Consider the following 17,200-nt stretch of genomic DNA (forward strand, 5'->3'; position numbering starts at 1 on the left):
CCAGCTGTGTCTAGTTTTTCCTGATTACCCTCCCTGTGTATTTAAACCCACCTGTTGTTTTTGTCTCTTGTCGGGTCCTCGTCTAATGTCAGTTTTGTCGCACGTCTAACGTCTAATGTTGTTGTTACGTGTGTCGGCTCTCCAGTTGAACTGTTTAAGTCCTGGTTAGCTTGCTCTGTGTTCAGTCTTTCGTCAGTTGCTACCGGTAATTAGCTGTGCGCTAAACTCTCTGCCGTGCCGCCTGTGTTGGACTGTTTTGAGCTCTCATTTTCTTCACAACCTGGGTTCCTGCGTTCTCATCTCACCACCACAAACCATACAAATCATGACAGACAATGGTGTCTTTATGACAGTTGAGGGGTTGTAAGATAAGGAAAACTTAAATATCGTCATGAAACCAGGTTAGGACTGATTGAGATCTTTCCAGGACACACAGAAAATAGGTCACAGAAACCTAGAGGCAATAAGTAATCTTGCATTCTGATTCAATGATGTAATATTTGTTTTAAATACACTATGACTTAATGTTGATTATGAGTTATATGATTTTGGTTTGAAAGTAATAAGGAATGCTGACTTAACAATGGAAAAAAATCATAAATGGATAAAAGTAATGACTACAAGTTAAGTGTAAAAGTATCTTATACAACTAGAGTCCTTGTTCCAGGTGATTGCTGAGGCCTCCTGTCTTTCACCTGAGTCTCTCCAGAAGCTTCATGATGAGAGATGTCAGGGCAACAGGTCCATAGTCAATGACCAATAGGGGAGTTTTCTTTGGTATTGGAACAATACAGGATATCTCCCACATCAGTGAAACTTGGCAGATATCTGGCATATTGACAAATTTGTGGTGGATTGGGCTGACTAGCAAACACTCAGACTGACATGCTATGGAACAGAGGCACAAGTTGGAAGGGATTCTTTTGCAGGCAAACTTTGGATGCTAAAACTCACTAATGGAATGAAATCGATCTTGGAGAAGTTGCTAGTTCCGTCCCGGTGGAAACGACCACACTAATTTGGAGGTTTGGAATTAACAGAGTTGTACTGGTTGAGATTCTAAATTTTAAGTCTGCCTGATCTAAAGAAAATTTATTTATTCTGAATCTGGCTCCTTGTGTCAGCCTTGGCTGGCTATCACAAATCTACTGGGGTTCATGCAAACAAGCTGCTCTTTCCCACCCTCTCAACCCTCCTTAAATCACCCGTGGAATCTTATCGTCGAACTCTTCAAGGACTTGCTCTTAGATAATACCACCTTTATCAGAGACTATTTTGGGAGAATAGACTGTAACAAGACACAGACTAATCTGCAAACACATCATAGCTACAGACAAATAATCCCTCACCTCACTATCTTTGCTGGCTCATGTCTTTGTATTAGTTGAATGTTGCTATTTGTACTTGTTTCTCCTGATGCGTCATTTCTTGCCCTGACTTTCCGTCTAGTTTAGGGGTGGGCAACTCCAGGCTTCGAGGGCCGGTCTCCTGCAACTTTTAGATGCATCTCCTCTTCAACACACCTGAGTCAAATAATGAGGTCATTAGCAGGACTCTGGAGAACCCGACTGCACTTAGGAAGTGATTCAGCTGTTAGATTCAGGTGTGTTGGACCAGGGAGACATCTAAGAGTTGTAGGACACTGACCCTCGACGACCAGGATTGCCCACCCCTTATTATTACTTTTAGAAATTGTGAAGTACTCAATACTTTAGACCAATGTTTAGCTTTATACTTTTTAGGTTATTATCCAAGGAAACTCCTATTAGTCTATCCATAGAAATTCCTTCTAGCTTATAAATTACGGAGTACTTATAACAGGAGCATCTAGTTTATATATTCACTCAACCCAGAACAGGAATAAAAAGTTCACAGCTTATTAGTTTACATACTTCAATCAACCTAGAACAGGAATCAAACCTTAATAGGTTTGATTCAACCAAACCAAGTTAGAACAGTATGCTTCAGAGGAACTCCTATTAGATTATACAGAGAAACTCCTGGTGTACCCATTCTTAGCCTGCCTCACAACCCAGAACAGGAACATTTAGTTTATATACTTCACTCAACCCAGAACAGGAAGTAGAACTAACATAGAATCCAGAGAAACTCCTATTAGCTTATCTAGAGAAACTACTCAACATTTAGAACCATGTACTGTTTAGAATCAAAAATGGAGAACCAACATACTTTTTTGTTTGATTTTTCTTTTTGCTCTTTCCTTTGGTTTATTGTTTTGTTTGTATTCCCTTCTAATTTATGTAAAGAACTTTGAATTGCTCTGTTGCTGAAAATGTCCTATAAAAATAAAATTATCTTACCTTACCTTTGATATGTAAAATATGTATTCTTGGTGGAAATAAATCTACAGTTTCGTTTCTGTCAATTCTGTCAAGATGAAAAAGAGGGCTAAGAAATTTTTTCTTTTATGTTGGTTAGTAAATTAATTTTACATAATTGTATTGCTGTTGATATTAGTTTGCTAAAATTTAAACCATGGCTCCTATGACAAGTTCTGCAAACAAATGAGCAGATTAGCCCAGTTTTTGTCGTTTAATGAAAGCTTAAAAATTGCAGCGGCAGCAGTGCACCCCAACAAAGTAAATTAACACTGGTGTAAAACAACTTTAAACCTCTTGTATTCTGGGGTGTGCTGTGGTGGCGCAGGGGTTAAGCACAACCCACAAATGGAGGCCTTAGTCCTCGACGCAGCTGTCGCAAGTTCAATTCCCAACATTTGCTGCATGTCTCATTACCCACTTTCCTGTCAATTAACTATCAAATAAAGGCCACTAGAGCCAAAAATATCTTTAAAAACAAAAAACAAACCTCTTATATTCTGCTTTTCCTCACTCTCTGTGTCGCCTTTACTCTACATGCAAACTCGTTGCATGTAGAAATCAACACAACGCCTCCCCTAACCCACAGAGTAATATATTGACCAGAATGCCTTGCGCAATAGTCCGCTTCCTACTTTTGGAGCGGTTTCCGGTCCACTTGGTTTTCACATGCATTCAAACATTGTCAGAGTTCACTTCAACCAAACCAAGAGAGAGGTTTTTAGATGGACCAGAGTTCATTTTTTTGGTCCGCATTAGAGTTTGCATTCACACCTCCCCAAACGAACAGGAGCTTTTAAACAAATTACAGTTGGAAATGAGTAGTGTAAAGTAACAAGAAAGTTGGATTAAGACACCGCTTGTCAACCACATGTTACAATCTGGCTCTTACCTTTAGTGAGAAGAGGCAGTGCAAGCAGAGAGCAATCATCACTGCAGCCAGCAGTATGGTGGCCAAGTTGCGCACATCACCCAGAGATTCTACAAGGGGAATGCTGCCCACTTGCCAGTCATAGCACAGCACAACGGGAGCAAGCAGCAGCCAGGCATTAAAGGACAGCAGGTATGAGTAGGTAAGGAACCTGCCGGAAGAGGGCATAACGTGAACTATTTGGTGGAGAGAACACACAGCTATGAGACAAATTAGATGTTTAAGAAGAAATGGAAAAAAGTTTATTGCCCAACAACTGAACAATTCAAATCAATTAGTATATGAATTGGAGTTTTCATTTAATTGAATCTACCATCTACTCACATAAACTAATTTGAAGCAGAATCAAAATTCCTTTTATTGTCATTGTGCAAGAAAAAAAAGCACAACAAACTTTGAAAAGTGACTCTAAAGGCAAGTCAAATAAATAAATAAAATAAGTATATTTCAATAAAAATAAAACATATAGCAGAAACACACAAACAACTGGGATGTTAAGAAAAAACAAAGATAATTTTTAGATGGATTTGCTGTTTTCAGGGTAACGACAGCTCTTGGGTAGAAACTGTTTTTAATCTGTTTGTCCTTGACCTTATTGCCCCGAAACGCCTCCCTGAGGGCAGGAGTTTGAAAAGGTGGTGGCTAGAGTGTGAGGGGTCCTTGATGATGCTGAGGGCTCTCTGGAGGCAGCAGGTCCTGTACATCTCCTCCAGAGATGAAAGAGGGCAGCCAATCAGTCTCTGGGTGTTGTGGCTTCTTTAACACTCATTTGTTGTTAAGTATAAATCGCATGATAAGTGACTTGTACTTAACATGATAATTTACATAATCATGTAAATTATGTTAAGCATAATTTACATGATTATTATGAATTGAATTGAACATGATTGTATATAATTACAAAGGTAAAGTGAAATATATTTAAGTGCGAGACATGATTTATTTGAATAGAAGAGGTCTTTTATTTTGAAGAATGCTTAACAGGATCTGGTTCTGTTTTTGTCACTGTCTTGCTTTGTTGATTTTTAGTTGCTGGATTACGAACAGCTGTTGCCATTATCAGCTGTCTTTTTTCTCCTCAATAAAACTGAACAGAAATGTTCAGTAAGACATACGAGCCTCCATCTTGTTTGAAGAAGCTTTCACTCCGTAACACTGGGTGGTGTTTATGACCCTCTGGAGCTGCTTCCTCTCTTCCGCAGTGCAGCTGGAGAACCATGGTGAGATGCCATGACTCAACACCAACTACATAGAGCAATAGGAGGCTACCAAGAGCTCAGTTCTCAGGTGGTTCTTCCTCACAATCCTCATGTTGTAGGTCCTCAGGAACCTGAAATTTGACACCATCTTCACCCTCTCCCAATTTATAATGATGGGCTGAATGTCTGGTTTACACCTCCTAAAGTTGACGATCAGTTCCTTCAACTTTTGACCAATGCAATTTACGTGGCCTACCACTTTGTGGCTGAGTTGTTGTCATTCCCAGACACTTCCATCTTCTTATAATACAGCTGACAGTTGACTGTGGAATCTTTAGGAGTGAGGAAATTTCATGACTGGATTTGTTGCACAGGTAGCATCCTGTCACAGATCCATGCTGAAATTCACTGAGCTCCTGAGAGCAACCCATTCTTTCAGAAATGTTTGTAAAAACAGTGTGCAGGCAGACGTGCTGAGGGGCGGGGGGTAAAGGGGGCATAGGGACCAGTTGCTCTGTCTGTTTTAGTTAAAGAGCCATGTTTTTTAAGGGGTAATGCATTTTATAAAACCAAGTGAATTAAAAAGAAAAAGTCACCCTTCCATCTTTTCTCATTGATCTGAATGCATTTTATTATAGTTTGTGAGAGTGTGGTACCTGGTAAGCAGATGAGGTGAAAAGGAGGCAGGGTTGTCCTGTTCTGAAAAAAGAGGCATGGATCCTCCCATGAGCCACAGCCGAATTGACATTATCATCACCACCTGAAGGACAAAACAATCTCAAGGTCTGGCAGATTACATACAGTATAGCGATGTGCATAAAAAAAAACTAAGAGCAATAGTTAAATGAGACAGAACAGGCCAATATGATTGTTTGAAAAAAAAAATAGACATTTTTCAAACATGTCTTTTTTCGCAGCAGCAGTTATAATGTTGACAAACAGATAGTGGCACACTGCAATATTTAAACAGCTTGATCAGACCTTCCCAAAGATCGGCTGAGCAAAAACTCAAAAGTTCTTTCTTCTTCTGATCAGTGAAAACACTATGTGTATTCTAGAAACATTCTGAGCCATAGATTCCTTACACAGAATGAAATGCCAAGTCTATTTCATTTAATTTTCAGGATTACGGGTTAGAGATCATAAAAAAAACTATGATTTATTTTCTCAGGACATAATATTACTTTAAAATAATGAAAAAAGGATATCTTAACCCAGAAACCTTCAGACTTCTGAAAAGTATGTGCACTAGCGTTCTCCTTTTTGGCAGCCTTCTGTGCTTTAGACGACAATTTGAACCCACCTGGTCAGCTTGAATGGAAAGAATGGGATGGATAATTATATCCTTCCCATTATATTTTTCAGGCTTCTCTTACAGGGTGAGCATAGCCTGAAGAGTTTGAGGGTTGAAGACCTTAAAAAAGTAAGAGTAAGGCTGGAGCATGCTCACCATGCGTCTATTCCATTAAAATGAAAGTCGTGATGCTATGGTCCTCAATGTGGTTGACCTGGGTTTGATGCTTGGGAGCACTGGTTGAGTGGAATGAGGTTTTGTTTTTTTCTCAAGTCCTTCTTAAATAAATAGATTAGATAGATTTGATTTATTGTACGAAATTAATAGTACAGCTGTTCTTAAGGCAAACAGATAAGACCGATGTTGGGACTGGCATTGGGATTGGGGTTGAATACATAGTTCCTGCAATTGTATGAGCTCCACTACATGCCATTTTCATTCATATTATTCTGTATTTGGAAATTAATTTTCTGAACAGTTCTGTTTATTTTTCATACTTAACTGATTTAAAAATGAAAAAAACTATATGTGTAAAGTAATTAAATAAGCTAAACCAAGTAGATGATTAGTATTTGTCTTTTTGTGAAGAATATGCCAGATTAAATGATTGCCATTATTATTATTATTATTATTATTATTATTTCATAATTTGGAGTTTGATGCCCTCCTAATATTGATGTGATATTTGACATATGAAAGCTCTAAGTGAAATAGACCATGTCATCTGAGGAATAGGATTGCCAAATTACTTTTGGTAACAGGAAAAGTTTTCAAAATTAGGTTAGTGTTCACATTTGCTGTCCAAGTACAAAGAGATTTTGAAAATTAAGTCTTTGCAACCCAGAATCCTCCAGTAGTCACATGACTGCTTAGGGATATTTGCAGTAAAGGGTGCATCATACTGGGTCTTCCAGTTAAAAGGACATTGTTACTTTCCACATTCGTCATTTGCTTACTCAGGAAAAGGGATTGCTGGAAAGTCAGACTCCCTCCTCTAGCTCTCTTAGAAAAGTAACGTTTTACTAGCTGATATTAGATTATACATACTGCAATCTGATTGTAACTATATAATTATGCCATTAGAGTTGTTGCAAGTGTATCTTTAGCACCACCTAAAAGTGATTTTGTAAATAGTCGAACAGTGACATCACAGGATGTAGGAAGTTTATGGATGTATACATGTTGCTTGATGATTGACAGTAATCCACAAGCATCTGCCTCCATCCTTCATCTTTTCTGTCATTATGTGTAACGTCATTTATTCTTTACTTATTTCTGTTGGGAACTGGGGTTTTGGTTTCTTTGTGGAATTTTTCTGGTTGCCTGCTGCTTCCCCCTTCATCCACTATATGGTGACTAGAGGCTGCACACCTTGGAGGGCATGCCCGCTGACTCTGTCGGTGCACCTGTGATTCATCATTCAATCATCCCGGAGTATATGAAAAGCAGGCTACTAATCACCTGAGTGTTTGCCAGTAATGGTACTCTGCGCCCCTCTGAGCTCGCTCTCTGCGTTTTCTCTGAAATTACTTCTAGTAAAGTATCCTTGTCACCTCTCTCTCAGGTGTTTCCTTGTGACGCCTTGGAAATTCCCCTGTGAAGCCCGAGACCCGGCTGTCTAGATTTCTCCCCTTGTGACGCCGTGGATTGTTACCCATTGGTTACCTGAGTACCTTCTTCCTCCCTGCAGACCTTCAATAAACCTTTCCTGAATTCTCAGCTGGCAGTCGGTTCGCTCTTCTTTCCCTCCGCACCTGAACTTACCTGTCCGCCCTCCACCTTAGCCTCCACATCACCTACAAAGAACTCACTCCGTCAAGACCTCACACTGAAACCTGTGAAATCAGTCTAATTCTTCCTGAAGTTCCATTTTCCGACAACCTCAAACTCACCATCTCTTCCTCACTGCTCTTCAGCAAACAGACGACCCCGGTTGCCAACCCCAAGGACAAGAATCACACAATTTCTCTTTTCATCATTGTTAAAATAAACTTTATTATCTGATCATCTGTTCTGGTGGTGTTCTGTATGTGGGTAAAGAAACTGGAACCCAACATGACAATTTCCAGTTCTTTGCAACTTGAGAGAACTTTATTCTCTAACTTTCACAGATTGTTGAAGCAACATGTTTAGAGTGCAGTCATGGTTTTTCTTGCATCTAAAGTAATGTAGTTTTACAGTGTAACCACTGTCGAGACAGTGTACATGGAAGATTACAATTGTACATGTTGTAATTGTATTGTTTGTTATACTTCATTTCAGTTTCACATTTTCTATATCATTAAACCTCTGGACAAAGAGTCTGAATGGAATAAAGAGTAAAATAATTGTGATGGAATGAATTTGATTGATTTGAACTGAAGTCAGATAATATCTGGTTATTAACTGGATCTGTATGTAAAATAACTTGACATTAAATGTGTTAACAATTGGAACTATATATATTAACTGATTTTTATTGAAGTAAAATAACAAAAGATGATCATGTGTTCAAACAGTGCTCATAAAGTGATTAAGACATGCAGAAGAAGTAAACGAAATATCACTATAAAATAATACTCACATAGCCAGAGATAAGGCAGGCCCGTTTAATGAAGGGAGTGCAGAAGTGGGGGAAGTCCTTGAGTCTAGAACTCAAAAGGTGACTGTGGAGCAAAAACAGGTCATCCCGTTAAAAGCCAAAGTAGTCCTAGATAGTCCTAGTTGATCTGTATTTGGACTTTTGTTTTCTAATTTGGCAAATCAGTATGGACTTTTTTGTGGGCACAAAAAGGTCCAAACATCAACTGCAAGAATGATCCAATCCAAGGTTATATGTAGGATTCATTATACCTATGCTAGACTAGACATGTGCATATGATTTGGTCATGTACAAAGCTGACGACTTCTTGGTTTGACATTTTCGCCACAATAAGCTGGCTTATTGTTCCTAACCCATAGTCAGCCATTTTTGGTGTTTCAGGTCTGTCCAAGGTTTGAAATAGCAGAATCTTCTGGTCCGTCGGTTAATTCTACTCCATCACATTTACTGAGTCTAGTAGGTACTCTACAATTTAAAGCTTAAGAAGCTGAGATGTTTTAATCAAAGATAAAATATGCCTTTGAGGCATACTAAGTTTCTTGACTATACTCTGAATGTGGAAGTCAAATAGAGACACTCCAACCCTTTTTTAATTAATTAATTTATTTATCTTACTAATAATTAGTATCACATCATTATGTTTATTTTATTGCTTGTGTTTGTGTTTTCTGAAGGCTTTGGTGAATGTTTATGCAGTAATGTGTGTGTTTGTTTGTATTACTGGCCTGTAAGGAGGGGTGTGGGTGGTTAGTTTGGAGTGTTTCACTACAGAAGTGTTACTCCATTTCTTATTGCTTTAATGAATTATATTTAATGTGAGTTTGTCGATGTAAAAAATGTGCAACCAAGCTTATCACTAAAATATATATTTCTAATTAGGTAAGCTCACTTTTTTCTGGAGGTGTGCAAGCAAAAGCCAACTTTTGTCTGCACACTTTCCCAGTCATACCAGTTTACAGTCAGTGCTGGGGTTAGAATTATTGCAAAGTAATGTAAATGAACAGTCTTTGTTAACATCCCCAGGCAGGTGATTTGATGATCTTGGCAACAATTATTTTTAAAGTTTGAGGGATGTTTTCTCCCTAATCCTGTTAGTGCCAACATTCAAATAGCTATATCTTCATTTTTTTATTTCTGTGTTTGACATTATTAGAAAGCTTGATAAAGCAATGAAAGCCCCTTTCATTGCTTTACCAACAATAAGTGAAGTTTACTTCATATTTTCCCTAAAGAAATATCTGATTCAGGACATGGAGCAATAAGGACTTTCAACTCTCACTTTAACCGATTTATTAAATGTTTACAAGTTAACAGATGTGATTAGCTGAAGCCAGCAAGTTTCTTTTGCTATGTTTCCGAGTAGCCCTGTAACCTTTGACATCATTAGAAAGCTTGTTTTATCGTGGCCAGCCACATATTGTTGAGTTGAGAGCAGGAGGATTATGTTTTTGATACTTCTGTCCAGTTTGAGTGAAAGGAGGCGCGCGCGATCCCGCTGAGGTAAAGCAGCGGCAGCGCGCGAGGCAAAGCGCAGAGGTGTGATTGGTCCGCGCTGTCGGCTTTAAATGCATAAACTATAAACCTATCTATTATAAACCTATCCTTTAGGAATAAATCTGCTCTGCTAGTGAAATGCTAAGAGCAAAAGAGACGCTCGCAGCCCGGCTTTAAAAAAAAAACACACAAAAAAAACGATTTTTCTTTTGTTTTGTTTTCTTTTAATTTTCCTAGAAACATAAACAATTAACGCTTAGCCTGGCGGCGGGGCTAGTAAAGCATGGCGGGCCGCCAGGCTTATAATACACTGGGGAAAACCCTGGACTGCTTCTCTCTCTTTTGAGAGTCAGACAAGAAATTCTTGTAGGGGTGGGCGATATTACTAAAAAAATTATATGTCGATATATTTTTTGAATACCTCAATAACAATATCACTGACTATATTCCATATTTTCTGCTTTTGCTTTCCTTTTAGGAAAGAAAAAGTCTAAAAGGAAAGGCTCACTGGACATTTTTTCTTTTTCAGACCGTTCTCTGTAAACCCTAGCGATGTTTTTTTCGTGAAAATCCCAGTAGGTCACCAGTTTCTGAAAAACTCAGACCAGCCGGTCTAACACCAACAAACATGCAATGCTGAAAGTCACATATATCACCTTTCTTTCTCACTCTGATATGCTTGGTTTGAACTGCAGCAGATCGTCTTGGCCATGGCTACATGCCTAAATGCATTGAGTTGCTGCCATGTGATTGGCTAATTCGACATTTGCTATCATGAGCAGTTGGACAGGTGTACCTAATAAAGTGGCCGGTGAGTGTGTATATACAGTACATATTTACAAAATCACAATATGTTTAACGTGTCAAAATACAAAATTAATAAATAGGGTAACACTTTATTTGAAGGGGGGTGAATAAGACTGACATGACACTTTCATAAACATGACATAACACCTGTCATGAACATGAATAAGCCTTCATGAATAGTTATGACTGTTGTCATAAAGTGTCATTCGGTTAATTATGACACTTTTAATACAAAGTTGACATTATTCAAAATGTCTTTGTTATGACAACTTGACATTAACCAAGAAATCATTACTGATATAAATTTGTTATAAAAGTATAACTGATTGCACTTTAAAAATGAGGTAACTTTATGTTATTAAAGGTAAAGTTTAAATAGTAATGATTTCCTGGTTAATGTCAAGTTGTCATAACAAAGACATTTTGAATAATGTCAACTTTGTATTAAAAGTGTCATAATTTACAGAATGACACTTTATGACAACAGTCATAACTATTCATGAAGGCTTATTGATGTTCATGACATGTTTTATGTCATGTTTATGAAAGTGTCATGACAGTCTTATTCAACCCCCTTCAAATAAAGTGTTACCATAAATAGATATCTTAACTAAAACAAACAAAAAACAGCCTGAAATCAGCTACCAAAGATTAAAAAAAAAAAAACAAATTAAACAAACTGTTGTGACTCAATAGAACATTAGTTTTACAAGATGTTAACCCCTTAACTGGCGGTACGAAAATCACCAAAAATAGCTGAAAAGGCATACCCAAATTAAATCAGCTACTGTTCTTGAACAATTTGAAGTACATGCAAAAGCTTGGTTTCTTTATGAGGAAAATAAGCTAAATTTTCCATTTTTGCAGTCAAAAATACTATTACGTTTGTAACACAAAAAAAATTAAAAAATTTTGCTTCACCCAGATTTTCCATTTTTATTTCTTGTGAATACACATTGAGTGTTGAGTGTATGGACTGGAAAATACAATAAATGTGTGGAATAAAGTATTCTGCTTATGAATTTCAAGATTGATCAAAATAGCACAAAAAGAAATGTCATTTGAACATGTTTATTTATGAAGATGTACAGGTGTTGTCCAAGTGTGCCATTCGGAGTCTCCATTTGGAGTCTCCAAATGGCACACTTGGACAGCACCTGATATACAAACTTCAAATGACTAACTCTTCAGTGCTTCAACATACAGTCATCAATGAGGGCTCTAATGAAAAGATAATAACCAGAGGAATCCTCTGGTAGACACAATATTACTAATAGTGGAAATTATTTATAATTGTATAAATAAAATAGCATTTCTGGGGGTTGGGGGGGTTAGCGTACAGTCAGACCTCCTCCCCCTTGCAATACGCTGTCCGTCCTCCCTCCCTCCAGTACTCAACTGTACGCTAGACCCCCCCACCCCAACCATCTCACATTCAACCCTCCCCGCCCCCACCATCTCTCATTCGATCCCCTCAGTCCCTCTCCATCTTCGTGCCCCCCCTGACCAGTGGTGGAGAAAGTACTCAAAAATTTACTTAAGTAAAAGTACAAATACACAGACAAAAATGTACTCAAGTAAAAGTAAAAGTACCACATTAACATTTTACTTAATAGTAAGAGAGTACTGCCTTTTAAAAATACTTAAGTATTAAAAGTAAAAGTATTTGCTGAATGCATTACCTAATCGCTAATATCATTAAGTGTACCGATCGTATTTAATTTTAACACATCAGAAATGTGCCATTTTAATGAACAATGCCACAGATAAAGCATGTTTTTATTGTATTTACTCTCTGTAACATACTTTAGACTAAGATATGCGATTCTATGCATCATAATTTGAGGGATGGAAACATCTTGTCTCCTGTCCTAAAATAGCATGAACTGTTGCCACTAGTGGCATTTATTTAGAAAGAAATCCAACAGAAAGGGTTGGCAGTGGAGGACATGGAACCAAGGAGCCACGTAGAAGTGTTGTAGACTAGACCACTGAACCTGAGACCAAATCAAGACCAAGACCAGCACCCTGCACTACATGACACAATAAAATTAAGTGCACCTATCAAAATTGCTTCTCAAATTGATCTGAAAGATCCACATTCCCATAAAAACACCTAGATATTAAATACTTAGAGCTGAAATAAATTTAACCAGTATCAATTAAAACTCATTTAATTCTGTTTTGCTTTCATCTCTGGACCACAATCCGCAGAGGTCTCCTGCCATCCCTAAAAAAAAATTAACGCCCTGGGCGGTTGCCCATATTGGCAATGTCAGAAACCACAACTGTCTGCACCTTTAAACTGCACCATTAAATATAGCAATTAACGGTAAGCAACGCTCAACTATGAACAGTGTCCAAGGCGCAATAAGCAAGAAGTAACCAAGCAGAAGGAGGTGGCTTTTTTCATCCTCCCTCCTGCTGCAACATCTGCCACCATGACAGGAGACGAAAACAAAGAACAATAAGCATGCTTTGTGTTCTTACGTTGTTTAATTTATTCGCCAATTAAATAATTTTTATATATATATATATATATATATATATATATATATATATATATATATATATATATATATATATTGTTGTTGCACAACACCCCCCCCCCTTCTCTCTCTCTACTTCCTCTTCTGAGAGGAGGGAGATGTTGCTCCCAGCTCTCCGTCTAACGGGTGAACTGAGTTTCCTAAATCTGCCGAGATTTACCCTACCCAGAACTGAAGTAAACTCTGTTTAAGCTGGGTGCGTAAAGACTAGCCTGGCTTCTAACGACCTCCATCCAGATGTCCCACCCTTTTTCACCCTGTGAACTAGCCAGATAGAGCAGCCCAGAATCAGCTAGTTTCACAGAGCACACCTGTTAACGGTCGCTCTTTCTCTTATTACAACTTGCACTTGTTATTGAACCAGGTTGGTTTTAGTGACTCGGGCGAGTCCCAAGGGTGTTGTTTTAGTTTTGGCTAAAAGCAACCTATAAAACATTTTCCACTTTCTCCTCCCAGAATCAAACTTCATAGCTATTTTACAACCATCAAAGAACTTTAAGGTGACTCATTAACTGAATGTCCACAACATCTTTTAGATTTTCTTGATGCTAATTATTTTATTAGTAAGGCAATTTTGCAAGGGTCAGTACAGCTTAAATCAGTAACAGAAATAATCAAATAAGTAAAATCAATAATCTAGCCTATCTTTCCCTAATGCTGACACTGTGAACTAAAAAAGGAAAACTTTGAGAGAGGGACGGAGTTTGGCATTTTGAACCCCAGAACTGGCCTGATGATGAAAAAGGTGTTGCAGCAGCAGGAGGCTCCCAGTACAGGAAGAGTACTGAGTCAGAGCGGCAGATCTCGGGCCTCAGGGTGACTTCCTCATGCTCGTAGCGGCCCTCTCCTTCTTGTCTTGCAGCTCTGTAGCTCCTTTCTCCTCGTCTCACGATCTTTCTGGTCCTTTGAGATGTAGAAGGGCTGGTCTCATGGAAGGAACACACCAGTTCTTCCTCTTTGCCTTTGTTCTTTGCCTTTGTCTTTATCTTCATCTTTGCCTTGGTCTTTTTCTTTATCTTTGGGGTCCCAAACCCAGCTGATGAGAGAAGTGCAATATGAAGCCACATGTTGCGGGGCTAACGGGTTGGTCCCCATGTGCAGAACAGTCTTCGGCTCTGTGGCTCCGGCTCTTCTTCAGCTGCAGAGTTCTTTGTCCATCTCAATCTTGGCTCGAAGCTGCCTGAAGGATCCAACCAAAGATTCCTCTTTTGCACTCACCTTATATAGGGTTTATCCACCCTTTTGGTGCATTTGCATTGGCTAGCTTTGTTGCTGTGCCTGTTTTATTGGCTGACTGCTTGGACCGATAATCTCATATCCATCACCATCTTTGGACATGACCTGATGTCTGTTCTAATGTCCCCGAGTTGCTCAACAGTCCTCTTGTGTCTAACCTTCTCTTAGGTACGTTTAAAGTTTAGCAATAAGGCCTTAAGACACCTCCGCTCTCCCATCAGTTCCTCTTTCCACCTGACCTTTCACCTACCATCCACCTCTAACACAACATCAGTGACCTTTAGTTACAGTTACACATTTTACACCATTTCAAGTTCAATGTCAAAATCACATTTATAACCTTTTACTTTCTCTGATTTAGCATTCACTTATAATATTATAATAACCATTACCTTATTAGTTACCCTTATTATAATCATGATGTGAGTTATTACAGACATTTCTGAAAAGAAACCAAGAATAATTCATTATTCTAATTATTTGACACCATGTTACAGTTACTTGTTTCACCTTTAAGTATTTCAATAAGTATAAGACTAAGTGTAAATATTCTTATAATCAAACCAACATCAACCACCGGTTAAACCAATATTAATTATCGGCTTAATTATAAGTTATCATTATTAATTCAAGTATTTTACTCTGGGTTTTATTCAATTCCTCAAAACGTCTAGATTTTATTCCTTAAACCTTTAGTGCTCAAAATGAGCAGTCTGAACTATATTTAACCACTGCAGGCTGGAAACTTCCTCTTTTTCCAGGAAACCTGCTTTTCCTGTTTCATAACTCTCCTTCTGTCAGGCTATGATTTTATGATTAAATAGAAAAAAGTAGAATTAAAGCAAGCACACAATAACAACACACACAACCAGATTAATTTTATTACCGTCTGACTCTACTGTTGGGTCTTGATGTCACCTGTGTAATCAGTTTTAAAGATAACTTTATTTATTGTTATTATTAAACTAAAATCTCCAGCATGGGGAAGTGGGCTGAGCTCGACTTTTCTCGACAATATATATATATATATTTTTATTTTTATTTTTTAATAAAATAAAATAATAGCTACTGCAGTGTACGCAGAGCATTACAAGAACAGAGAACTGTTCTCAGTGAGACTTTAGTCCTATCAATCTTAGTAAAGATCCATCCAGAAGAATCGGATCATTCCTGAATGTCATATTACTATATTGCACTTTGGTCACAACGTTGTCCCATATATGCGACACCTCAGTCAATGCCTCCACACAATAATTCAGCGCATGAGTGACAACTTTTTTTCATCGCAGATGCAATATGTGTCTCAGTCAGTACAGCTAGCTTTGGTAGCATCACGTCCACAGAGCTTACTTTTCTTTAAGCTTTCCTTCCAAGTGACACTAAAAGTTGGACGAAGTCCCCACCGTCTGTGAAAGTGAAGCGCTGCTGATTTTACATGTCGCCATATCTATGATTTATGCAACACTACTGACGATTAGACAGATATCTTCTCCCGCTCAGAGGAAACCACTGCGCATGTCTTGGAGCGCCGCGTGCGAGTAAAGGGGGAGGCGATGGGTGACAACAGATACGTAAGTCACATTATTGCTTGGATTTTACGGCGCCACCTTAAGCCCCTGAACTTCACATTTTAACGGAAAAAAAGCCAATGCGACTTGGATGTAACGAGTAATGTGTAGAAATATAGTGAAGTAGAAAGTACAGATAGTTACTGTAAAATGTAGTGGAGTAAAAGTAGAAAGTATCCATTATTAAATCTACTTAAGTAAAGTACAGATAGACGAAAAATGTACTTAAGTACAGTAACAAAGTACTTGTACTTCGTTACTTCTCACCACTGCCCCTCACCCCCCACAATCTCTCATTCTCATTCAAAACATTTTTATGTTTTACGGCAAGATTTTGACTTCTGATCACCCCCCGTTAACATGGTCAAAAACTCATTATTTTTGCTAAATTTAGATCCCCATTATCTTATGAGCAAACAGATCATATGCTAAGCCGATTGATTAAAATCTCTAGGAGAAATTCAGTCAAATGCAGAGGCTATAAATGGCCAAATCAAGCTAATCTAAGATGGCCGACTTGTGTTTGGACTAAAGCATGGGTGCAAGTGAGTTTTCTGAAGGTTTTGAGGAGTTTTACAAATGTATCCTGTTTCATGCTTGTATGATACAGTTAGGCCAAGGCAGAAGGTATTTTGTAATTTGCCTGGGGGAGCTGTTAAGCTGTTCCTGTAGCAACTTTTGCGAATTCCCTAAAATCAGTAATTTTCACAGATGACTGATGCATCCACCAAATTTGGGGCATTTTTTTTATATTAAGCCTCAAAAAAGTTAATTTATTTGACAGAAGAATAATAGTATGAATACAATAGGCCTTCACAGCCCTTGTGCTGCTTGGGCTTAAAAAAGAAAAGGACTTTGTGCTTACTGTGTAAGAGGCTTGCGGCACAGCACCAGAGCATCATAGAGCAGACACACTCCAAACACAGTGATTCCTGTTTCCTTGACCAGCATTGCACAGGTACCCAGAAACAAGCTGATGAGCAGAGACCCTGGAGACACCGTGGAAGGGAACGAGTCTTCGAAGACCCATTCATCAATACTCCTGTGCCACCAGAGAATACAATGGTATTCACATTTTAATACAACCTCATATTTTTAAAGCATTTATAATGAGTTTCCCATCCACACACACCCACACAATACCTTACATACATTCACCAGGGACTTTATAATTTACACCTTGCAAGAATCAGCAAGGACAC

General features: G+C 38.3%; 1 protein-coding gene across 1 annotated transcript in view; it reads right to left on the reverse strand.

Moving 5' to 3' along the window:
* Positions 1-17,200, reverse strand: part of tmtc1 (transmembrane O-mannosyltransferase targeting cadherins 1) — a 133,856-nt gene that overhangs the window by 59,021 nt on the left and 57,635 nt on the right. The window contains exons 4-7 of the mRNA XM_088003511.1: positions 16,864-17,040; positions 8,327-8,408; positions 5,126-5,229; positions 3,232-3,421 (exon numbers count right to left, since the gene is read on the reverse strand). Of these exons, the coding sequence (XP_087859637.1) occupies positions 3,232-3,421; positions 5,126-5,229; positions 8,327-8,408; positions 16,864-17,040 (553 nt within the window). The remainder of the gene's footprint in view (positions 1-3,231; positions 3,422-5,125; positions 5,230-8,326; positions 8,409-16,863; positions 17,041-17,200) is intronic.

This window comes from Poecilia mexicana, unplaced genomic scaffold (assembly GCF_051168715.1).
Source record: "Poecilia mexicana isolate PSO_F unplaced genomic scaffold, ASM5116871v1 scaffold_23, whole genome shotgun sequence".
Classification (NCBI taxonomy): Eukaryota; Metazoa; Chordata; class Actinopteri; order Cyprinodontiformes; family Poeciliidae; genus Poecilia; species Poecilia mexicana.